The sequence below is a fragment of the Pelodiscus sinensis genome, chromosome 10 (genome assembly GCF_049634645.1).
Source record: "Pelodiscus sinensis isolate JC-2024 chromosome 10, ASM4963464v1, whole genome shotgun sequence".
NCBI classification, from domain to species: Eukaryota; Metazoa; Chordata; order Testudines; family Trionychidae; genus Pelodiscus; species Pelodiscus sinensis.
The window spans coordinates 40,601,786-40,627,989 of NC_134720.1; the positions used below are offsets into that span (position 1 = coordinate 40,601,786).

Consider the following 26,204-nt stretch of genomic DNA (forward strand, 5'->3'; position numbering starts at 1 on the left):
AGGGACTTTTCATCGAAAAGGCACTCCACCAGGAGGTGGCTTGCACAATCTTCCAGAGATGGGGCACTCCCCAAGTGGATCTGTTCACCACCAGGCTGAACTGGAACCACCACAAGTTCTGTTCCAGATGGGGTCTGGGAAAAAGCTCCTTTTCCAGTGCTTTCCTCCTGCCCTGGACAGGGGCTTGCTGTCTGTGTTCCTAGCCATCCTTCTTATCCGCAAGGTCAGGCAAGACAAAGGTCAGATCATCCTGGCATAGCTGTGCCCACGTTGCCTCTGCACACTTTTGAGCTTCACAGTGCTCCTCCCATGGCCCTTGCTGAATTGTTGGAACCTACTGCAGCAGGATCACAGCCGGCTGTTACACCCTGGGCTCCCCTCATACCACTTCATGCTGTAGATGCTGCATGGCTAAATCTGGAGGAGCAGTCCCTGTAACAAGCTAAGTTCCCTAATAAGCCCTGCACCGTGATTCAGGGCTACGATGCTGTTTTGACCGGGTAAGAGGCGTGCTGCTCCAGCCACAGCAGGGGCCGTCATGGCCAGGAGAGAGGTGCCTTCTCAAAGTGCTCTCTCCATTGTCCTCAGCAACATGACTTGCTGTAGCCAGGGGAGAGACACCACTCTCCCAGCACAACCCAGCCTCATTGGAACTTCCATGGCTGGCAAAGAGGTACCTCTCATCTGGCCCAGAGTTACTGCAGAGAGAGAGGACTGGGGGGGAGGGGTGGCCCTCTCTCCCCCAGAGAGTCTGTACCCCAAACCCTTCATCCACTGCCCAATCCCAAATACCACACCCCAGCTATTGCCTTCACCCCTGTATCCCTGCCCCAGCCCTGAAAGCCCTCCCACTCCCCAAAAGCCTCATCCTCAGTCTCACCCCAGAGCCTGCAACTTCAGCGAGAGCCCTCATCCCCCACAACTGTGAATCCCCTCCCACATTCTGAACCTTCCCCCCCCGCCCTCGTCCAACCCCTACCACAGATCATCCATATGCAAAATGACTTTTGTTATGTGCACCAACATGGAGATGATGGGCCATTTCCCCCTCACAGGATTCCTTGCAGGCAATTTTGGATTACCTGCTTCCTCTGAAAAATCAAGGCTTTACTTTAGAAAACATCCCCCCCCCCCCCCCCCCCGGCCGCCCAAAAAATAGCATGAATATTCCGTCCATTGGATTAATAGGATTTTCTGCTCCAAACAATACATTCATGTAAAGGTTAGCTATTATTTACAAAGTTCAGCCTCATTCTAACTTTCTGAGCCCTTTCAAAACTTAATATCAAAACTGCCCTGAAGATACCAGCTAAACACAATGAATGCATGCAAAGAAAAAAAAATGTATTTTTGCAAGCATCTGAAACCAAAAGAAGAATATAACCATAATAGACATTAGCCAGGTGGAATTGTGCCTATATTGTGCATATAAAATCTTTATGCACAGAGATGTTCATATCAACTGTCCCTATAAAATAGTCAAGTCACCTGCACTAACCTTCAGTCAGGCTTTCTATGCATTATCTGGTGGGTAAAGCAGGTGATTTTTCTGTTCTGTTCCCTCATGCGCTATGAGATGTTGAGTAAGAAACATAGGGTATACCTGCACTGCAGCTGGAAATGAGCGTTTCAGCTTTGGCTGACAGATTTTTCACTTGTGGGCCTCAGAGTTAATGTGTGCTCTGCATGTTGTGCCATTGTCAGTTGTTCAGCTATCGACATATGAGCTTGGAGACCACAGAGTTAGGTGGTCTTGAGTCTGGGTTATCTAGCCTGAATCTCTGCTGGTGCTCCTCATCCGTGCTGGTATTCCAAACTCTTCTAGTGCAAGTCCTTCTAGTGTGAGGCTGTCTACCTGAGCTGGGAGGGTTGCTGTCTGCTGCAGTGTACAGATGTCCTAAAGTGAGCTTTTTAAAAACACAAATAGGAGTTGGACATCAACCTTTACTGGGTGACTTTTGAAAAAAATCTCACCCACAGTCTGGCGGTGCCTTCAGTTTCCCCATCCGTAAAATGGGAATAATAGTATTCATCTGCCTTACAGTAATGCTGAAAATTGAAGTGAAAAAACCCCAACACATAGAGATGGCAGATGCCCCAGTTTCTTCTTTTCTATAGTGAAAAACATAACAGCTATGACTCAGGCACAGCTGTGAGGTAAATGTTGACCTTTTGCTGGTGACTGCAATATTCTTGAGTAACAGGAACATTGAAGGAGAAGATAAAAAGCTATCTCGCTCTAAAATGCTTTTTATCTTCTCCTTCAATATTTTGTTTACTCAGGAAGGACCAACCTCGAATGAGGACCGACAAATCTATTGCGTTAATGCAAAGAACTCTGAATCAAGGCAGGAGGTGAGGGAAGAGTAGTAAATATTACACCAAGTTTATTCATGCATAAACTAGCATCTGCAAGGTATGACGTCTGAGGAGAGCTACATGATTGCAGTTTTAAAGCTAGAAGGAGAACAAGGTTAGGTTCTGCTTGTGTCATTTCTTATTTTCATTGCAGACTCTGGGAGAGGAGCAAGCTCTCAGAATGCTAATACCCACGGCTGCTGAGGAAAGCCAAGAATGTGCAGGGTGATGCTAACCTTTTTAATATTCTGCGGGCTAATTGTCTGTCCAGTTCACCTTTTCCTCCCAGGTTAATGAAGTAGTAAATGGGGAGAATAGGAATGGCTGGCCAGTCACACTGCAAAGCAAACTGAAAAGGTCAAACTAATACAGTGTCTTATTATCTTTCATGAGCTAAGCTGAAGTGCAAATCTCATCATGATGGATTGCAACAGGAACCAAAAGAAAAAAAAAAAGGCCCATTGTGATGTGTACTCCTGACAATGACTGTAGTTAAAATGGGAAGGTATAAGACTATAACCTACACTTGCCCTATTTAAAAATAGTTATGTGTTAGTACAAGCTTTAAGTGGCCCACAAGATCCTAATCTTATTACAGCAGCAACTATGGGTTACCCTGGCTTCTAGACATTGCATACGGCTGAGCTCTTTGCCAGTCTCTGCCAGTGTTTTTGCTGTGGGCAAATAACTTCATTTCTCTATAGCATTTTATAAGCTCAAGATCTGTGTGTATTTTTGGACATGTTTACACTTTAAAATGCTGTTTGACATATGATGTTAATAGGTTTGTAATATAATAATACTTCAAAGTCCCAAGTGAGATTATAGCTACAGGACCAGTCACTGTGCACACTTACGGCAGGGACTGTTCTTGTCCTGAAGACTTTTATAATCTAAATAGACATAACAAAGGTGAAAAATGAAGAATTTATTATGCCCATTTTACAGATTGGAAATGGAAGCCATAGGCGATTAAGTGAGTTGCCCAAGGTTAGCTAGGACCTTATCTCAGCCTTCTTGAGTCCCATGGCTGTGCCTTTGCCATCGGACCATCAAGCCTCTGCTGTTTAAATGAATCTGTCCTATATTTTAAAGTGTGTATGAAATACCCTTGTAGCTTGCCAAATGGAAAGATTTTATAGTTTATCAATGTGAAAAAAATTACAGTACCAGAAAGGGTTAAAAAATGCCCCCAGCAGAAAAGTTGGTCTTCATATACAAGGTCTAACAACAAGAAACAAAACAACAGGCACCATTAGAGGGCTCGGCAATTTATATCCGTTTTTGAAAATGGTGCCATTTTTTTTCTTTTTAATTGACATCAGCTGCTTGAGGCCAGTGTCTCCAGCTGTCAATAGGTCAGACTTTCACAACACAGGAGAAAGCACTACGGTAGGAAAATAACCATTATTCATTCAGGAACTAGCCCTTCCAACACAAATAACCTAAAATTGGAAACCTGCAAGAGAGGTCCCAAATGTGCCCTTACTTACACCGCTGAAACTCTCCTTGCACACCACAGGCCAAAGAGTTTTTAACACTAGTTCCAAATAGAATGATGAGAAGTCAGTAATAGCAGATAAGCTTATAAATAATGAAAGAGACAGTGTGCAATCACCAAGTGCTATGCCCGAGCATAAGAGATGAGTTGCATGGGGCTTACCTGGACTACGCTAGAGTGTTGAAAGAGATCTTCTTCCGACAGCAGCGGATATAGGGCAGGGTGAGCAGGGCGGCTGCCCTGGGCCCCACACTTCAATAGGCCCCATGCACGCAGGCTGGAGGCTGAGAGGCCGCAGTTGTCCAGCAGTGGAGCGGCTTCCTAGCTGCCGGGCAAGGTGCAAGCCGGCGTAGAGATGGAAGCAGCAGCTGCCAAGTGGGCCTCACCTGACTCAGCTCTCTCCCCCCACGCCCGGGGTGTGCCTGCCTGCTGGTCTGGGCCCAGTTTGCGCGCTCCCTGCTGCCACCCTGCCCGGGGCATGGCTGGGCTTGTGGCAGAGCAGCTGCAGGGGACCGGCAGGTGCGCTGTGAGGGAGCCACGCTACCCGGGAAGATGCGGCTGCCATGGAGCAGTGAGTAGCAGAGGCGGGTGCCCCCGGCTGGACTGGAGTCTGTGGGGTGGAGAGGCAGGCGTGGGGCGGCAGCTGGAAGGCTTCCTCCCACCCCCCGAGCCCCACAAGCCACTGCAGCTCAGGGTCCCTTCCAGGAGGCTCTTGGGATGGGATGTGTCAGCTGTGGCCCTGGCGCATGCACGAAATTGTACTGCCCCGGGCCCTGCACTCTGGGTCCCGCAAAACTCTCATCCGCCCCTGTCTTCCGATCTCATTTTTGAAAGCTCCGCTTTTGAAAGTGAAAGTAGTTTAGATGCAGCTTTTTCAGCGAATCCCCGCTTTGTCAAAAAGCTGCATAAACCTCATTTTTTGAGAAAGAGCAGCTTTTTGACAAAAATGGGGGTTTGCTGATAAAACCGCATCTAAACCACTTTCACCTGCATGCCTCCAGCTTCCATCCTGGACACACCACATGATCCATTGTTTACAGCCAAGCACTGAGGTACAACCGCATATGCTCCAAACCCTCAGACAGAGACCTACACCTACAAGATCTTCAACAAGCATTCTGTAAACTGCGATACCCACATGAGGAAGTGAGGAGACAGATTGACAGAGCCAGACGTGTACCCAGAAGCCTCCTGCTATGGGACAAGCCCAAGAAAGAAACCAATGGAACACCACTGGCCATCACCTACAGTCCCCAGCTAAAACCTCTCCAACACATCATTAGTGATCTACAACCCATCCTGGACAATGATCCCTCGCTTTCACAGGCCTTGGGAGGTAGGCCGGTCCTTGCCCACAGACAACCCGCCAACCTGAAGCATATTCTCACCAGCAACTACACACCGCACCATAATAACTCGAACTCAGGAACCAATCCTTGAAACAAACCTCGGTGCCAACTCTGCCCACATATATACACCAGCAACACCATCACAGGACCTAACCAGATCAGCCATACTGTCACTGGTACATTCTCCTGCACATCTACCAACGTAATATATGCCATCATGTGCCAACAATGCCCCACTGCTATATACATCAGCCAAACTGGACAGTCCCTATGTAAAAGAATCAATGAACACAAATCAGATATTAGGAATGGCAACATACAAAAACCTGTAGGGGAACACTTCAGTCTTCCTGGACACACAATTGCAGATCGAAAAGTAGCCATCCTGCAGCAAAAAAACTTCAGGACCAGACTTCAAAGAGAAACTGCTGAACTACAGTTCATCTTCAAGTTTGACACAATCAACTCTGGATTAAACAAAGACTGTGAATGGCTCGCTAACTACAAAAGCAGCTTCTGCTCTCTTGGAATTCACACCTCCAGATCAGCTGCTAGAAGTGGGCCTCATCCTCCTTGATTGGATCCACCTCGTCATCTCCAGCCTGATCCTGGCCTGCATATTTATACCTGCCTCTGGAAATTTCCACTACATGCATCTGACGAAGTGGGTCTTTGCCCACGAAAGCTTATGCTCCTACACTTCAGTTAGTCTATAAGGTGCCACAGGACGCCTCGTCAGATTATGTAGACAGCAGTGGATCACTTTTTCATTCTGGTATACCATTTCTTTGAATGATGGTTGCATATATCAAACATTTATCCTGCTGCAAGTTATCATGGTTTTACTAGCATTTTGATTCAAGGTTCTGCAGTTTGTGTAAATTTCACAACTCTCTGTGAAACAATACATTCTACAAGGGCCTGTCTCTGGCATCTGATGTGAATGGAAAAGGGAACAAACCTAATGGTAAAGAACAGACACCTCCCCTCCTCTAATGTAAAGCAATAGCCAGGATTTCATCTGAAAAACCTTGGGATAAAAATTTCAAAAGTATCTAAGGGTCTGAGGCCCAGATCCTTACAGGAATGTAGGCCCTGAGCATTTACAAAGGGACTCTGGTGTCACAGCTCTCATGTGATTTTTATGGTGTCTTGCCACCCCAGGGAATCCTCAGTCAAAAATTAGGCACTCAGCCTCCGTATGCACTGCATGGGGACCAGAATCTGGACCTCCTCAGTGAATGTGCTGTCTTCTCTGTGGCCTAATCAGTGGCCTGTTACACCAAATGGGCGTGGCTCTGTGGCCTCTTATACTAAGCAGGCAAGATCGAGTGAGAGAGTGACGTGCCAGACATACCCCAGAACCCAGGGGTTGGGGCCAGTGTTCCCTGTAAGATTTTCTATCCATGAGCAGAGTGAGTTTTGCCTTGTGCACCAATATTGATGTCATGTGCGCTTGTTCGATGTGTGCCACCGTCTCACCCACCAGTTACTAACAAAATTTCTCTATATAAAATATTTAAATTATGTAAGAAAAAGATACTAAAACAAAGGATAATTAACTAGGTGCATAGCCCTGCACCCACCGACCCTGAAAAATACCCAGCTTGGCACCCAGTCACACTCACACCCAGACTTGCTCCTATCTTTTCTGCATCCCCCAACCCTTGCACCCCCATCCTGTGCACCCTTTACTGTTAGTAGGACATTTGATTTCACTGATTAATTCTGTCCGCCCTGCCCACAGCTTAACACAAGCACCCACACTGCATCTCACACAAACTAACACACCACACTGCTGACCCACGTTTAACACAATCTACCTATGGAACTACATATTAATACACAACCTAACAGTCTGAGAACAGTGTTCCTGCTAAGATTTTCCATCCATGAGAATGAGTTTTCCCTTTTGCTCCAAAAATGAGGTCATGAGCACATGTTCGGCTGTGTGCCACTGTGGCACCCACCAGTGGCACTGCTCCCCAGTGCTATGGAAATTTGTCTTTTTACCTACAGAGCAACTAACATGTATTTGCTATCCCGTTGTAAAAACATTGTGGAAACAGGAGACTGTATTTTCACCAAAAAGAAAAGTAGGCGAGGGAAGGGTTGTGCTTCCTTCTCAACAGTGCAAAGGCGTGATGGAATAATTCATTTAAAAATGTATTTTATTTTGGCAGCACAAAAAAAGTAAACTTACTGGCATAAAGATCATCACTGAAATGTACCATAAAAATATGTAGCATACAAGAGGATATAAAATTAAAAGAAAAAAAGATGCATGCAACAAATGAAGTAATAAAGTACGTTTTTCAACGTTTGCAGGATGAGGAATTACACAGCAAGAATCAGTGACAAATTTTCAGTTAGTGGGGAATGGGCACATGTTACTAGAAGTCCAAAACTGTATTGACTATTATAGAAATGTACTTGTATATGGATTCTTTGGGAGAGGAAATAGTGCATGCATGTAGATACCAGCTAAAAAAGGTAAGGACCACCCAAAATGTATTTATTTATTTAACTTCATGACTTTAGGGTGCATAATACATTCTTTTCATTGTTGTGGTGTTCTGTCTTGGCTGTGCATTGTTGTTTAGTAAAATTATTGTAGAAATTTCACTTTGCAAAGGATTCCATAGAAGATGGCATACTATCCTTAGACCACATATTTAAAGATATTTAGTTAACTAATGGGATTTTCAAAAGCATCTAGGTGCTTTCAACCTGGTCTTTAGTGAATAATTATGTACACAAGTGATATGTGAAAAAACACTAAAATGTTTCCCCGAGAATCAAAATAATTCACACAAGGTATATTATTGTCAGATCAAAGGAAAGTGAAGTAAATTCTGACACCAATCCAGAAAGTCAGTCAGCCTTCAAATCAAATAATCCTACGGAATAAATTGCTGATATAGAAAAACAAAAATATAGACTCCAAAGTTATCATTACAAAATCACAATAAAAAAATTGAGGCGTTTATATTAGGAACATATTTTTGATGATTATTCACTATTAAAATCTAAGTTAAATAGCACTCAGCCTTCCATCTGCACCATGTATACAAACATAAACGATGAAGGGGAAAGACGAATAAGAGTATCCTTTGAAGAAGTAAATTAGGAGACCTTAGTGGCACTTTCCCTGTCATAAGAAAAACAGTAGACCCAAGTCTGTCACTTAACGCGTGGGTTGAGGCAGCCCTATGCCTGGAGGATGGATGTTTAACACTACAAGGAATGAGGCTTGCCAACTGCCAGGCTGTGGGATCTGAGCGATACTTTACCCATCCTGGTCCCCTTTCCAGCTCAGTGCAGAACTGCAGCCAGTCCAGAGCTGCCCTGTCCAGGCTGCCTAGAGCCTTCAGCCCAGCTGGGCAGTGCCCTGCCCGAGGGGGCCAAACCCCTGTTCCTCACCTCACCCCCTGTCCCCACAACCAGCTTGCCTCCTGCCGGGTTGCCTCTAGGTCCTTCCCTCGAACCAGTCCTGTGGATAGGCAGTCGCTGCCCGGCTGGGACTCATCTGGGGATGCCCGGTTCTGGTACAGCCTGTGGTGGAGCCCAACGGGTGGCAGAAAGTCGACCCTAGCATGAGGGGAGAAGGTCGCTGCTGGCTCCTGCTCCTGCTTAGCAACGATGCCTGGTCTGGCCTGGGGCACCAGGCACCATGCTACTGCCCCACCCATCAACTTTTGCCCCTGGCTGGGGCCACCGGAGAAGTCATGGGTTGCCCACCATAGGGCTCCAGCTTGGGCCCTAGCTGGAGCTGCCTGCCATGCAGCCCACAGCTCCAGCCTGGGAAAAGGCTGAAGCTAGGGCCATGGCTGCATGGTGGCTGCCCTGCTGCTTTTGGGGCTGGGCAGCCACCCACCATGTGGACCCACTCTGGAGCATCTGAGCAACCACTGTGTGGCTCTTCTCAGGAGATGAGAAGGCCTCACATTTTTGGTGCGCAGCTGTGCAGGCACTCACCTTAGAGGGAACTCTGGCTAGGGTAGATAGATTCATGGAGGGTTGGGGCAGATATGTTGGAGGGTAGGGTCTAGAGTGACCTAGATAAATTGTGGGATTGGGCCAAAAGAAATCTGATGAGGTTCAATAAGGACAAGTGCAGCATCCTGCACTTGGGACAGAAGAATCCCAAGCAGTGTTACAGGCTGGGGCTTGACTGGTTAAACAGCAGTTTGGCAGAAAAGTACCTGGGGATTACAGTAGATGAGAAACTGGATATGTGTCAACAGTGTGCCCCTGTAGCGAAGAAGTCTAACATTATATATTAGGGTGCATTAGGAGCAGCATTGCCAGCAGAGCTAGAGAAGTGATTATTCCCCTTTTTTCAGCATTGGTGAGGCCATATTTGCAATAGTGTCCAATTCTAGGCCCCCATTACAGAAAGGATGTAGATGCATTGGATAGAGTCCAGCAGAGGGCCACAAAGATAATTAGGGGGCTGGAGCACATGATTTATGAAGAGAGGCTGAGAGATTTGGGTTTATTTAATCTATAGACGAGAAGAGTGAGGGGGGATTTGAAAACAGCCTTAAACTACCGTATTTTCCGGCGTATAGGGCGACTGGGCGTATAAGACGACCCCCTATCTTTTTAATTAAAAGATAGGGTTTCATCTTATACCCCAGCGCCCTTCCGCCTCCTTTGCTCCCGGTGTCCCTGGTCTGCTGGAGATGGTCCCCAGCAGACCAGAGGCACCGGGAGCAAAGCCGCCAGGAGCGCCTGGGCTCCCCCCCGCCGGAGCCCCTCCGCGGCTTTGAAAGCCTCGGGGGAAGCCGGCGGCTGGGCATCCCAGGCGCGCATAGGCTCCCCCCCCGCCGGAGCCCCTCCGCGGCTTTGAAAGCCTTGGGGGAAGCCGGCGGGGGGGCATCCCAGGCGCGCATGGGCTGCCCCCCCTCCGGAGCCCCGCGGAGGGGCTCCGGAGGGGGGGCAGCCCGGGGCTCCGGAGGGGGGGCAGCCCATGCGCGCCTGGGATGCCCCCCCGCCAGCTTCCCCCGAGGCTTTCAAAGCCGCGGAGGGGCTCCGGCGGGCGGGCAGCCCATGCGCGCCTGGGATGCCCCCCCGCCGGCTTCCCCCGAGGCTTTCAAAGCCGCGGAGGGGCTCCGGCGGGGGGGGAGCCCATGCGCGCCTGGGATGCCCCCCCGCCGGCTTCCCCCGAGGCTTTCAAAGCCGCGGAGGGGCTCCGGCGGGGGGGGAGCCCATGCGCGCCTGGGATGCCCCCCCGCCGGCTTCCCCCGAGGCTTTCAAAGCCGCGGAGGGGCTCCGGCGGCGGGGCATCCGGCGTACAAGACGACCCCCGATTTTTGGGGGATGTTTTTTAACTTCAGAGGTCGTCTTGTACGCCGGAATATACGGTACCTGAAAAGGGGGGGAGGGTCCAAAGAGGATGGAAAAAGGCTGTTTTCAGTAGTGACAGATGATAGAACAAGGAGCAATGGTCTCCAGTTGCAGTGGGGGAGGTCTAGGTTGGATATTATCAAAAACTATTTTACTAAGAGGGTGGTGAAGCGCTGGAATGGGTTACCTAGGGAGATGGTGGAATCTCCATCCTTCAGGTTTTTAAAGTCCTGGCTTGACAAAGCCCTGGCTGGGATGATTTGGTTGGGATTGGTCCTGCTTTGGGCAGTGGGTTGGACTAGATGACCTTTTGAGGTCTTTTCCATCCCTAGGATTCTATGGACTTTATTCCCTAATGAAAGGAGAAAGTGGGGAAGACGCAGCAAGAGCTAGTTCTCCACCATATTTAAATAAACAAGACACTTTTGAATAAGACCCAAGCCAAGCTTCCTGCAAACATTTATTCCTGCCAGTTAAGACTAATGAAGCACAGGAGCTCCTGGCTAAGGATGAGCTGTCATGAGGGGACACCTCATTAATTTGAGGGCAGGCCTTTGTTGTCTCTACTGTCAAAACTTCCGTGGTATTAATGTCCTTGCTGCTTTCCTTTACATGTCTTAGCAGGCTGGGGGAGGGGATAGTATCATATTTCCTCAGGGACTAGTGCTGCTGTACACTTTGAAGCCTCTTCATTTTCATTTTCTGCCTCCTGGCTGTTCTGAGCTTTTTGGTCTTTAAGAAGCTGTCTTCTAACTGATACAAGAAGTCTTCAATTATTCCAACCTGTACATAGAAATAAATAAACGTCAAAGATCTCTTTCCCCCTGCAAATAAACACAAAAAGCTTCTTTACAAATAGTCTTGTTCTTTCAAAATAAATGCTTTTTTCAAATTAAAAAAACTAGTTTATGGAATGAACCGTACTCCCAAAGAACAGGTAAAAGTAACGGTATCTAAATATTGTTTTGCCCCTTTCCACTGGGCTAAAATTCCTTTACTGCAGTGGAATAGACTCTTTCACTGGGTTCCGCACATTAGAAATAGAAATATATCACAGCCATGTCTTCTAATGGCATTGAAAAACAGTCCCTTTAAAAGAAGGCATGATGAGGAAATTAATCTCAAGCAAATTTTTCTGATAAGGAAAGAATTCCGAAAGAGAACAGAGGCGCCTGGCATTTATATGCTGAAAGTCAGCACAGGGAGAAAAATGAGTATTCCACATTGCCATGGCAAGAGTCATTTTTCTATTAAATCTAAATGAAGTTCTGAATAAATACATTTTCCCATGAAATATCATTCACCAGAGGATACAGTAAAAGACTAAAGGATGCAAACAATAATTCCTCAAGATACCATCAGTCTCCTGCTGGAATAAAATCAAAATTATTCTAATAAATGGCACATTCAGATACACACACTTCCCCCCCCCCCTGCCAACAATAGCTTTAAAACAATCTAAAACAGAATATACAAAATGGGACTGCATAGAGGTGTTCTGCAAATACTGGCACATTTATATTTACATGCCTTTCTAGCCCAATAGCTTAGGTTTATTCATATCCATCGCCAGGCTCTGAAATGAGCAGCATTCTCATAAGGTGAACGCTTTCGATGCGTTTGCACTTAATTACATACAAACTCATTTCATAGCACCCTATTTGCTATCAGCATCTGAAGAAGCAATCTTCCAATCACATTCTAAGATGTACTTTTTTTTAAAGGCTTAATCTATCACCCTGACATGCATTCAGTGGAGCATTGCTTTTGTCATAACAGAACAGATGACTATGAACTCATCTGAGCATAGCCTACTAGTAGACTCATAGACTGGAGCTAGGTTCTGCCGGCTCGTACCTTCAATATGTGTGAGGCTGCTACTGCAGTGTTACCATAGTCCTGATCTCTGGCTCTATGCCACCCTGGTTATGCATGCATTTGTGCAGGGCCATGCTATACAGTGCATGTAAAGATCATGCAGGTCGAGCACAATAGCTCACTGTTCTTCCTAGGATGCCTCCCTGAGGCTGCTGTTGTAGACAGCCCACAGGACAGGCTCTCTTGCTATGACTTTTTTGGGGCACCACTCCTCCATGCAGTGTACAGCTTTTCAGCAGGGCACCTATACCCTACATCTTGCTAGCGAGCCACTTGAAACTCTTGCACAGGTTTCTTTTCACATATCCTAAGAAATGTGCTCAGTCATGGAATATCACCCACGTGTCACAATAGCATCGACAGGTTCCCACCAAGACTGTAGGGATTGTACAAATAGGCTACGTCTACACTGGCACCCTTTTCCGGAAATGCTTAAAACAGAACAGTTTTCCGTTATAAGTATTTCCGGAAAAAGCGCGTCTACATTGGCAGGATACTTTTCCGGAAAAGCACTTTTTCTGGAAAAGCATCCGTGCCCAATGTAGACGCGCTTTTCCGCAAAAAAGCCCCGATCGTCATTTTCGCGATCGGGGCTTTTTTGCAGAAAAGACTACTGTGCTGTCTATACCGGCCCTTTTCCAGAACAGTTTTTCCAGAAAAGGACTTTTGCCCGAACGGGAGCAGCGTAGTTTTTCCAGAAAAACACTGACAATTTTACAGTAGATCATCAGTGCTTTTCCGGAAATTCAAGGGGCCAGTGTAGACAGCTGGCAGCCGCTTTTCCGGAATAAGTGGCCCAGTGTAGAGACAGCCATAGTGTGTGTGTGACATTTGTAGGGATTGTACAAATAGCATGTGTGCGATATTTGTAGGGATTGTACAAATAGCGTGTGTGCGATATGGTCTCTGCAGGGCCGGATTAAAGGGGGAGGGGGGGCTAGCCAGGCAGCTGTCCGGGGCTCCAACCTAAGGGGGGTGCCTGATGGCAGCTCTAAGGGGCGCTGCACACTGGGAGGCAGGGCCATGCATGCGTTGCATGCCTGCTGCCCAGGGTGCAGGAATGGCTCGAGCTGGCCCTCGGTCTCTGCCCCAAAGAGCTTACTGTTGAGTCTAAAGAGACAAAGGTTGAATGAAAGGAAAGATTAACCACAAAAAGCCCCTGCCATGGCTCATAGGTATGAAATTACCTACACACTGTTCCACAGAGATGGGAAATGACTTCCCTAGTCCGTTGCTTTAGCTTCAAGACCATCCTCCCACCCAAGGGTAGATTAAAAGGTAACTTTTGTTCTAACTGAGGTTAACAAAATCATGTTTGTATTTCTGCCAAGCAAATAGCATCAAGAAAGGCTCCTGATTCTGTCCCCTCCCCCTCCTCCCCACCCATTGCCTACATTTCCTAAACCTTGAACAAAACAGGCTATGGGGTGCAGAGGACTGGGGGTGATGGGAAACATGTCTCCTCTGACAAGTATCAGCGGGGTAGCTGCGTTAGTCTGAATATGCACAAACAACGAGAAGTCCTGTGGCACCTTATAGACTAACAAATGTATTGGAGCATAAGCTTTTGTGGGCAAAGACCCACTTCATTCCACAGAGATGGGAAATGACATGCATCTGACGAAGTGGGTCTTTGCCCACAAAAGCTTATGCTCCAATACATCTGTTAGTCTATAAGGTGCCATAAGAATTCTCGTTATTTCTCCTCTGGGTTCTTGAGACATAATAAATCTGTGCAGCACTGATCCCATGGTTTGTAATGTCCCCAGAAAGCCATGGACTGAATTATTTTCATAAATCAAATCAGAACTCTTCTGCTATTGTGTGCATTTTATTTTTTATCACACACATGTCAAAGCAAGACCCTCCTCCCCAGTGCCATAGCAAAGGGTGGAGGGCTTACAGTTGCTTCCGTACCTGCTTTGTTACTGCCACAGTTGATGAGCTGACAATGTTATTTGCACACCAGTGCTGGTGTTCAAACCATATCTGACTTACAGTTAAAACGAGTGAGTGTGAGCACGATTCAAATTACCGTACAACCATAAAGAAAATACTGGTCTTCGACATTTTTAAATGGTTCCCCTCTGCCTGCTGTGTTGTCAGTTAGGTGGCTGCACCTTTCAGTAGTGTTTATTCATGGTTTTTAGCTTACACATTTCACTTCAAAAGGTAAATTGGAGGTGTGTAAATGGAGCATATGGTCGTCACGTTGAAGGGGGTGTAGTCAGGTGGCACAAAAGAGGTTACTGTCACAGAGTGGGTTTTTTGTACACTATCGACATAGTTGATGTAAATAAAATGGCAAAAAATATTTGAGCTGCTGACCTATGGATGAGGGCAAAGCCTGCAGCAATAGAACTAAGTAAGTCCCTTGGTCCTTACTCAGGCAACATTACCTCTGAAGTTGAGACCTGCCAGACTTGGTCATAAACCTGACCTTAGTCAATAATGTTAGTGATTCTTGTGTGACTCATTTCGTGTCAGTCTTATGCCCATTGGATCAGCCTCTTGGCTTTCATAAAAATCTACAGTCAGAGTTGCAGCACATTCCATTTTAGGGTAAAGGCCAGGACTGGAGGCTATTATCCTACACAAGAAACCTTTGACATTCTGGGAGCCCCACCAGTGACATCCCTTAGTGCATTCCCTATTTGCAAGAGATCTATTTCACCTATCTATCCAAATGTACATTGTCTTGCATGATGCTGGGCTAGAGTATAAACTGGGCCTGAGTAGAAACTTTCAAGTGCTTAGTGACTTGAGAATCCAAGAGACCCATTTTCGCTGACTGAAAAGACAACTTGGTTTATTACCTGTGCTTTGTTCTGGTGCTTCTATGAGCTGCACCTCCCTGCACTTTGCAGGCAGGTGTTCTCACCATCTGTGCTTTACAGGAGCAGCAGAAATGATTTCTACTCTGGATAAGCTTCCAAACAGCAGAGAAGCAGATGAATGCAGCTACACTAAAGCTCTTTGGGCTGTTTCATTGAGGCGGCTCGCAACTCTTCCCCATCTGTTCTTAACTGAAGGTTGTGTTTGGCCCTGTTTCTTTTCACTGGATCACTACAGACAGCTCCCAATAGGCAGTGGAAACAAGGGGAGACATGGAAAGACATCGCAGTAAGGGAAGCAAAGAGAGAGAGGCAAGAGATGGAAGAAACGGGGGCAGATCAACTCTGTGGCAAGTTGGATCTAAATTCCGCAGCAAAGCCCCTCCATTTTGTGGCCCAGCAGCTTGGCAGATTGCAAGTACTGTGGGAGTGCTGGCTAAATATAAAAATTGAGGTTTTCATGGAATGAAATATGTAGCTCAACAGTAACAGTGCAGCGGGTTCCTTGTGTTATTTAATTTGCTATGAAATCCAATTTATTTTATGCTGCCCATAAATTTTCTCTTGTGCTTCAGAGTCTGGTATTGACAACATACCCTCGAAGTTGTCAGGAGCCCTGAAGTTGGAGGTTTTGGTAGCTGGATAGTAGAAAGCTGGGGCATTTGATACTGAGAAAGGCATGTCAGGCAGCCTGGGATCCTGGGGAACACGTGTTAGCTACTGCAATGATCAGGGATGAAATGTGTAAGTTGTCCTAATTAAGTTTCATAGTTCCATTGAGATACCTAGGAAAGTCTACGCCTATCTCACAATTAATTTAACAGATGCTATCTGCAGCCTAAGGAAGACAACAGCTGGATTCATGCTTATAGGCTTCTCTTTGTAGCCATAAGGAATTTCTACTAAGGAAGTTCATGGAGTTCTGCTGTTTTCACATGTAATTCTCTTCTTAGGGCATGGCTACACAGCAAAGAAAAACACATGGGGCTTGGACTGCACGGCTGGTTCACTGCTGTTTAGATTTCCAGGCGAGGGTTAGAACCCAAGGCTAAGACCCTCTCAGCTCACAGAATCTTATAATTTAGGCCAAGGGTGGGGAACCTTTTTGGGTTGTGGGCACTGACCCACAAAAAAAATCAGTCAGGGACCTCACACAAGTGAGAAGTTAAAAAAAACACCAAAACTCTAACTGATGTGACCCCTGTCTGAGAAGGAGAAAGACACTCCCCACATTCCTCTCCCACACCAGAGCCTGGCGGGGGCACAGCCTAGTAGATTTGGTATGCTCTGGCTCTACGGTGGGGCAGTGCAGGGGCTGGGCTGCCAACACAGGCTCCCCAATACTGGGGAAGCTCCTGAGCCTTATAGCTGGAACCAGGCAATTCAGGGGCCGCATTTGACCCCTGGGCCTGAGAGTCCCCACTCCTGACCTAGGCTCTAGGAAAAGCCCCAAAGTCAACACAGCAATGAAATAACCCTCCATCCTGAACTGGAAGGCATGAGCTCACCATGGAGATTTAGTTGCTTTGTGGACATACCCTCAGATTCTGGGCTATAATTCTGCATGAAGGAATATAATGGCAGAAATATATAAGGCCCTGGATATTTACTGATAAGAGAAAAAGCAACAGAAGCTAAACTGAGGAAAAGAGAAAAAGAAAAAAAATATGGAAGTAGAAAATTCAGATGGGCTGATAATTTGGTTGAAAAATGGATGGTGAACAAGATACAGAAGAAATAAAAAAATGGACTCGGCACTGGGGGGATGATACAAAATTATACTATGAAGGGACCAAGATAAGCAGCCATTTTTGCCCAAAACAGAGCCGTGTAGACGGCTCCTTTTTGTGCAAAAACCCCCTCTTGCACAAGAGCCGTTCATTTTTTGAGGAAGAATGGCTTTTGCTCAAGAGGGTTTTTTTTGCGCAAAAAGGACCATCTGCCCTGCTCTTTTTTGCGCAAAAGCCTCTTGCGCAAAAACAGCTGCTCATTAATTATGCAAATGAAGTGTGGGGATATGCCACGCCAAGCTTAATTTGCATAAGCTTTTCCGCAAGAAGGCTACAGTGTAGACGTAGCCTTAGAGTGCCAGGATACAGGGGATCACAAGAGGGGGCCTTTATTAACGAAAATAGCTACAAACACAAAAACCCAGCAGCCTAAAAACCAGTCAGGGCTGTTAAAAATTAGGCCAGTGGTAACTTCAAAGCTGGTTACAGGGCAAAGTGTTCCATTACAACAATACTCCAAGGCAGGCCTGCACAATATATGGCCCGAGGGCTGCATGTGGCCCGCAGGGGCTCACTGTATGGCCCATGCTGAGTACGGGTGGTGCGGCTCCATCCGATCCGCTGGCTGGGCAGAGGAGCGGAGCGCCACTGGGGTGGGGGAAGTGTGGCAATTCTCACTGCCGGGCTGCCTGCATGCAGCTCCAGTGCGAGGAGGCAGGGCGCAAGCTAGAGGGCAGGACGCCGGCCCATGCCAGGACGCCGGCGTGACGTGGCGTCGTGACGTCACGGCCAGCGACTGCCGGATTTAAAAAGGCTCTGGCAGCCCCGCAAACTGGAAGGTCAGTAGAAAGGGGAAGGCACCAAAGGGCAGGGTGCAGGAGAGGCAAATGCCAGGGGGCCAAGTGGAAACGTGCATGGTTTTTTTTTTTTTTTGATCGACAAAAATTTTTAGCTGGCATGTTCGGTATTTTTTTGGGAGAGCATCCCTACTTGTGGCCCGCAGCTGTTTTCTTTGGAATAATATGGCCCTTGCTGCTTTCCGAGTTGTGCAGACCTGCTCCAAGGCCTTGAGTTCCATGGATGAGAAAGTGACTTTCTCTTCTCACTGACTTGAGACATGTGCATGTACATGAAGTTCCTTTTTTTTTTCACTTTCCCACTTCGCTTTTTTTAAAGAACACAAATGGAATGATGGGATGTCCATGCCTGTCTTATTTCAGCGCCACACATAAAGGCACTTCCATTCTCACACATCTCAAAACAAGATGAAAGGTATAATTAATGCACTATAAATGACTGGCTGGGCTACAAGTCAATTATTCTGCATTATATGTTAATTCTGAATTCACAATAAAAAAGATGGTCCATGCTTCATTTAACTACAAAGGCAAACAGCTCATATTTAACTAAAATGCTATTACATTAGTCTACAAAACTGTGCAGAAATTGTAAATGGTTAAATACTTTCAGCACATTTATTTAATAGAGTTAATGCCAGGCTGCAATACCAATATGGGGTACTTTGATAACATAACATGATTAATTTGAAGACTGACCTGCAGAATTTCTTGTCAGTCAGGAGAATATATGGTTTTTACTTTAGCTGGGAATTTGATTCAGAAACATTTTATTGCATTCTTGAAAGTGACATTAAATGGAACACCTTACAAAGATAAGGAACAATATATGCGTCTTTGAAGTGAATAAAGAGTCTTCCTGTCCTGACCTATTTCACCAATAATATCGTGCAAATATCCTGATGTTTGCCAGGAGGGAGGGACAAGGTGGGTCAGTGATAGCGAATGGAAATGCAGGAGACAGCTGTAGATGTTGTTCATCAGCTGGGAAAGTACCCTGAATAGGGACTTATGACAAATCTCAGACCCACTGCTCAGTTTTTCCCCGGTTCAGGTCTATTCTCTGCAAACTGCCTGTTTGCTTAGGGATTGGGGAGATGTAATTGGAGGCATCTCAATTATTGCTGCATATGGTCCAGCTGTGCTTCCCTTACTCATGCTTTGTGATTGCTTGGCATGCCCAGATGGCTAGTCCCTGTTACAGATCACACATGTATCTTGAATACCATTAACTGGTGGATGCTGGATATACCAGTTGTTATACTGGCTGATCTCAGCGACCATACTCCAGATAAGAATGAGGTTACATCTGTTTAGCCATGGCACCCTTATTCCAGCTAACATATGCTCTTGGTGTCTCATGTGGCTGCCTACACTCAGTATCCATCTATCCTTTCAGCTCTGCAGGCTAGGGTTGCTAACTTTCTAACTGCAAAAAACCAGACACCCTTGTCCTACCCCTTCTTGAGGCCACATCCCTTTTCCAAGGTTCTGTCTCTGGTCACTCCAACTCCCTCCCCCTGTCGCTTGCTCTTCCCCACCCCCATAGGGCTGGGGGGTAGAGTCTGGGAGGGGGTGTCAGCTGAGGGTGTGAACTCTGGGGTCAGGCTGGGGAAGAAGGGTTTGGGCCTTTCCACCATCTCTTGGCAAAGAGTTCCACAAGTTGACTGTGTAAAAATAATTTATTTTGTTTTAAATCTGCTGCCTATAAATTTAATTGGGCCAGCTTCTGGTGTCATTTTTTTCTAGACCTAACATATCCCTTAATCCTTTAGTCATTTCTTTTCCAAGCTGAAAAGTGCCAGTCGTGTTAATCTCTCCTCATATGGAAGATGTTCCTTATCCCAATCATTTCTGTTGCCCTTTCTGTACCTTTTCCAAATCCAATAGACCCTTTTTTTTAGAGGGGGTGACCAAATCTGCATACAGTATTCAAGATGCTGGCAAACCATGATTTTATATAGAGGCAATATGGTATTTTGTTTTATTATCTATTCCTTTCCTAATGATTCCTAATATTCTGTTAGTTTTTTAGTTTTTAGATTGCCACTACACATTGAGCAGATGTTTTCAGAGAACTATCCATAATGATTCCAAGAGCTCTTTCTTGACTGGTAACAGCTATTTTAGACCCTATCATTTTTGTATGTTTAGTTGGGATTTTATTTTTCCATGTGCATTATTTTGTACTTATCCATGCTGAATTTCATCTGCCCTTGTGTTGCCCAATTACCCAGTTTTGAGAGCTCCCTTTGTAACTCTTTGCAGTCAGCTTTGGATTAGTCTCTGTTCACCCCATTTCAAGAACATTTATAAGTTTAAGAGCAGGGTTTTTTTTGGTAGTCTGTAAGGGTAAGCGGCTGATTTTTCCGGAAAAACTGGCCAGTCTAGACACAGCCAAGGTGCATCTACACTGCACCGCTATTCCGGAATAAAAGCCGTTATTCCAGAAAAATAATACTAGCATCCACACAGCAACTGATTTATTTTGAAAGAAAATTGAAACAACAGAGGGCTTTTTCTGACATTGCTACACCTCATTCCATGAGGAATAAGGCCTCTTCTGAAAAAGCTCCTTTGGAAAAGGGTGTGTGTGGATGCTCCACTGCTGCTATGTCGAAATAGCTCCTCAATGGGGCCATTCTAAGTTATTCCTCCCCAGTGCGTTGTGGGGCTCTAAATAGAGATAGCACGTCCACATTAAGGGAGCCTGCTTTGGACTAATTTTGAGGCTTCCCTGTAGTGTGGACGCTCTATTTCAAAATAAACTATTCCGGAAGATATCTTCCAGAATAGCTTTTTTCGAAATAAGCTTGCAGCGTACATGTACCCACAGGGAAGAAAAAAACAAATGCACAAATACAGATTGGGAGAAACTGGCATGGCAGCAGCACTGCTGAGATGGCTCTGTGATACTATTGAGAAAAAGCAAACGGAATTTTGGGTTGAATTAACAGAGGCATAGCATGGCAATCATGGAAGGTGACAGTTGGAATACCATGGCCAATTCTGGTCAACAATATATAGAAAGGAGGTAGCAAAACTGCAAAGGTTCCAGAGGCAAAGTGGCAAAGATGACAAAAGGGATGAGCAAACGCTGAAGGAACTGTCTATGTTTTGTTTGGAAAAGAGGTGATGAAGGAGGGACATGATATCTCCTTCAGCTACTGGAAAGGCTGCCATAAAAAAGATGGAGAAAAGTTGTTCTCTCTTGCTATAAAGGACAGGACAAGAGGCAATGGGTTCAAACTACAGCAGAGCCTATTTAGATTCAATCTCAGGAAAAAACTTCACTGTAAGAGCAGGAGGACAATGGAACAGGCTGCCTAGAGAGGTTGTGGAACTCCTTCACTGGAGGATTACAAAAGGAAGTGGCGACATGGTTAGGATCCAACAAATCCTGCATCTTGACAGGGGTTAGATTAAATGATCCTTGTGGTCCCTTCCAATATTCCCTATAGTCTTCTTCATCCATGCGCAGATTTTTTCCATCCACATGTGGAATCAATTTTTATGTGCACCAAGGTATGTGCAAATGTGCACCAGCAGTAGAAACAAAATAACTTAGCTGTGGGCGTTCTGCTAATCAGCTGGGCAGCATTTGAATGTCTCCTGAGTGGCACACAAACGCACAGCTTACCAGGAACACTGGTTCTTTCCAATCCTCTGGTTCTGTGATTCCCAAATAATCCACAGGAAGATATTGATGCACCCAGTACTCAAGAAAAGCAGTTTTGATTACAAAATTACCTGCATGCACACACATCTTTTAAAAGCCAGTATGATAACCTCTACAGATCTGAGCGAGAATACCTATCAACAGCTATGCTAGTTGCTAAAACAGATCAAAGGCTTTGCAAAAGTAGAAGATGCAGGAGGCAATATTCCATGGGGACAAATCAAGATGTATGTACTTTATTTGGAGGAAAAATTAGATAGATATGCAACAAGCCAATTTAGTTTTATTTCTGGAAGATGTGAAACATGATAAAGTTTTCAAAGCACCTGAGTCACTCAGGGACCCTCTGTCCCAGTTTTCAAGGTGCAAAAATCCTGTTGAACAGAGCAATGGGAATTACTTCCCAGTGGGGCTAGATTTTCAAGAGCAGCTAAGTCAGATGAGATAGTTTTCTAAGGCTATTTAAGCACCTAGAGATGCAGATAGGGACTAGTGCAATTTTCAAAAGCACCTAGGCATCTAAGTTCCAGTGACACCTAGGCCCTGAGGTACTTTGCAAATGCAAATAGGCACTTAAATATCTTTAAAAATCTGGCCTTACTAGGGTGTAATTCCCACTGATCTATTTAATAGGTGTTTTTGCACCTTGGAAACTGGGACATAGGATGTGACTAAGGTGTTTTGAAAACTTTATCATGTTTCACATCTCCCAGAAATAAAACTAAATTGGCTTGTTGGAGATCTATTTATTTTTTTCTCCAAACAATGTAAATATTTCTCCTTTCTTGCTTTGCCACCATGGAATATTGGGTGAGTCCTACCAGAGCCTGAGTTGGAACTGGTAAACTTATTAGCAGACATGTTTTAATGTGTTTTCTCTATAATGCTTTCACCTTACCAATTAATGTGCTTGCTCAGAAAAAGAGCTGTATGGTAGTTTATAACAATTTCTAGGGTCTGAGAGAACACAAAGAGGCTTGCTCAGGCAGTCTGACTTGCTGAGCAACTCATAGTGCAGGCAGGAAACTGTGCTATCAGAAAAAGCCCAGGAGAAGTGATGACTGAAGAACCAGGAACCTTAATGTAGGTGCCTCGCTGACCACATACGGGCAATACAGGCACAGATGCCCTGAACTGTGACATACACGATACCCATAACTACTGTGTCCACTTCTAAGACTGCAATTCTTGCCTGGACCTGCTTCTAGAAGAAGTCACAATTTTGGCTGCTGATGCAGAAGGTAAAGACAATGTTTCTCTTGCGAATGTTGCACACATCTGGCTCTTGTGCATTGCCATTCTTTAATGAAACTGGCATGTTAATTGACAGACGGCTCTGTCAGATGTTTCCTTCCTCAAGTACTGAAACACTGTAAAACGGTTCAGTGTGCACCGATAGGAAACAGGACGGTTGTTAGCACATTAGCATTAATTTGGTGCTGAAAGTAGGTGGGGGAAGAGGAATGTTTTGCAATGAGAATGTGAATAATACTAATGATAGATTACAATTACTAAGAGCCAGACAGTATGAACAATCCAATTTCACTTCACAAACTATGCAGCAAACACTCCCCATCAAGCATAGTGCTTACTTGTACTTGTAGTTGTGAAGATTCATGGTATTTCTTACAGTCATAAGCATAATCCTTAGTAGCAAGAGTTTGCAGGATTGGGTTCCATATGCATATCTGTCTGGGCAAAGGCCACCATGTCTGTTGTGACGGGCACCAGCTATGCATGGAATTTAGGTGCAGGGCTCTTTGGCTATGTCTACACTGTACGCTTATTTCAAAATAACTCATGCTATTTCGACATAACAGAGTGCACGTCTACACAGCAAGCACGTTATTTCAAAATTATTTTGAAATAACAAGCTTCTTATTCAGACTTCTTTAACCGATTTCATGAGGCGTAAGGGAAGTAAACGAAAGAGTGTTCTTCCTTTGACTTCCTGCTGTGTAGACAGCGCCAAAAGCCGAGTCAAGGTACTATGACTTCAGCTACGCAATTAACTCGACTTTAGCACACAGTGTAGACGTACCCTTCATGACAGCAAGTGCTGGAGAAAAGTGAGCCAAAATTACTCTTGCTAATGCCTATTTGTAAGGAATATGCAGTGGAATATTGAGCAAAGCCATTAGAGTAACTGATTTGCCTGTTCACTGATCATGCTGCAAAACTGGAAAAGAAAATTCATTTCAGGTAGGCTTGACATAAACAAACCAAAAAATTAAATGCTTATTGAACTGAGAAGTCAGGGAAAATAATATTTTGGGCTGAATGAAATGTTTCATTTTAATTTTTTAAATTTTTTTAATTAAAAGAAAATAATTGAAGGAAATTTCAAATAAAAAAACCAAAACATTTTTGCAATGGAAAAAAAACCAAAACATTTTTGTTTTGAAAAATGTCAAAATAAAAGGTTTTAATTCTTTTCAGGTTGTTTTGTTTGGTTTTTTTTTTCAACTAAAATGATTTGGCGAATTCTATACAAATTTATAAAATGTGTAATTCAATGTAAATTTGCATTTTTCATTGAAAAACATTAAGGTCAAAATTTTTGCTCATTTTTAGTACTTGATGCTTTGCGCCCTGTGACCTACTGGAAAAGGAATTGAAATGGTGACCACAAATAGATGAGGTTTTTTAACATTTCAGAGACTTCCATGTTGCTATATTTTTCACCATTCTTTAAAATTCTTCCCCTCAACAGTCTCTTCCTGCATCATGCATAATGGAATAGGCCAAATTTCTATTAATTAGGAACTAGTAGTGTTAAGTGTCCTGTACCAACAGGGCTGTCACTCTTTCCAATCCTACTTGTAATATCCTATGTGTTTGGTTTTTATTATTCACCTGTCAGCAACTTGGAGGCATATAAAAGTTCAATGGTTGATGTTATTCCTCAGTCTAACATGACATTAGACACTGGTCAGCTTTCTGTCCTGCACCCCAGTGGGCCTAATGCTGGCCCTGGCGGACCGCACAAAACCTGCTTGTGCCCCCCTCAAGGGACCCTGGGACCCCAATTGCAAACTGCTGGTCTAGGCTATTCTGCCTATCCATGGCTTAGTTTTGAATTTGTCCCTGACATAGAGCATTGCAAGAAAAGTGGCCTGTTGCTGGTGACAGCGGTAGCAAAGGAATCTGTTTGCCTGGCAAAAATACAGGACAATTTTACTCCATTACATATTTATATACATTAGTACTGCTTTCCCCATACATTTATCCTTATGTTTGTTACAGCTGTTCTTTTATTCATTCTTATGTATGTGCTCTGCTGTCAGATTTATGAAATAGTCATTCCACTGAACTCAGCAAACGACAGCCATAATTACTTATCTACATTGCAAAGTACGTGATGCCCTTGAGGTAAACTCAGATGTGAAGGTTTTATGAAAGTGTCTCACATGTGGCAGCTCAGAGAAGTCTATTTGTCAACTTGTGTCTATTGTTCAGTTATTCAAAAGATGTTAAAATGGCCCTATTAAACCACAAGCTGTTTGAATTCAAAGGGAACTAAAAGAAGGAAAGGGAAAAAGCTGTATTATTACATGTGAAGATTAAAAAGATCTCTATTGGGCCCTGCTGCATTATTGTACCTTCCTTTTGATGTGGATGGTTGTTACCAACCGGTAGGTTTATCTACTTACATGCCCTCCCAATCACTGTCTGGGTACCTAAAAATATTAATGTATTTATTTTCAAAGGGAAAACTGCTATTTCAGGTATGTATTTATTTATTGTACACCAGGGGAAACTAAGACACAAAACGATTAACTAATTTGACCAATATCACACAGGATTACTGTGGAACAGAAGGGAATTGAATATAAAACTCTCTGATTCTGGTGGCCCATAGAGCTAGCTTTTTCATTTATTTTATTGAGCAGTAATACAAGGAACCTACAGGCTTGTCTGCTGAAGGACATTGGCTTCATTGGCTTCAGTAGTTAGGAGGCCTATACACTTTGCACAGATAATCACGCATAAGTTTTGGGGAACTTGGTACAGAACATTAAATGGGGTTAATTTGTACTTATTGACACCAAGCAACCACAGGAATATGAGTTTTGGAATATTTTAGGATGGGAACATCTGTAGATGTCTAACCACAAGAGTTGATGTATATGATAATAAGTTGAGTTCATTAATATACTAATTCATGCTAATATATTAAGCTACAGGAGAAGGGCACCCCAACATCAATAGGGTGAGGAAAAAAAAACAAGAAAGAGGGGAGAAACTCCTATGAATATACAAACAGCATACTGTTGCCAGTGTAATACATTATTAAAGTTGGATTCCGAGCCGAAGAAGAGAGAGATGTAATCCTTGGGAGGTGCTAGGATGATGATGATGATGATGGCAATGAGCAAGATAATGTCTAACATTTCAGGTGGTTTTGCAAGGGATGGCACGAGTATATGGATGTTCTGTATTATCTCTATCTACCTTGCTAGGTTGGAGAGTGTGTGACCTGGGTAAATGTATTAATAAACTATTGTTAATATGGATTGGTTCCTAAAGTGTGAGTGTTTCAACCATGTAGATTGCCATTCCCAACTGAACAGCACTTTGATAATACTGGACCTGATACTGAGACAAAAACATATCAAACCTCAAAGTGATAACTCGGTATTAAGCAATCTATATCATTAATACA

General features: G+C 44.6%; 1 protein-coding gene across 2 annotated transcripts in view; it reads right to left on the reverse strand.

The window, feature by feature from the left end:
- Positions 1-11,007: 11,007 nt before the first annotated feature.
- Positions 11,008-26,204, reverse strand: part of SPATA16 (spermatogenesis associated 16) — a 167,128-nt gene continuing 151,931 nt past the window's right edge. For both annotated transcript variants that reach the window (XM_025190471.2, XM_025190469.2), the window contains one exon: positions 11,008-11,343. In XM_025190471.2, the coding sequence (XP_025046256.1) occupies positions 11,221-11,343 (123 nt within the window). In that variant the 3' untranslated portion in view covers positions 11,008-11,220. The remainder of the gene's footprint in view (positions 11,344-26,204) is intronic.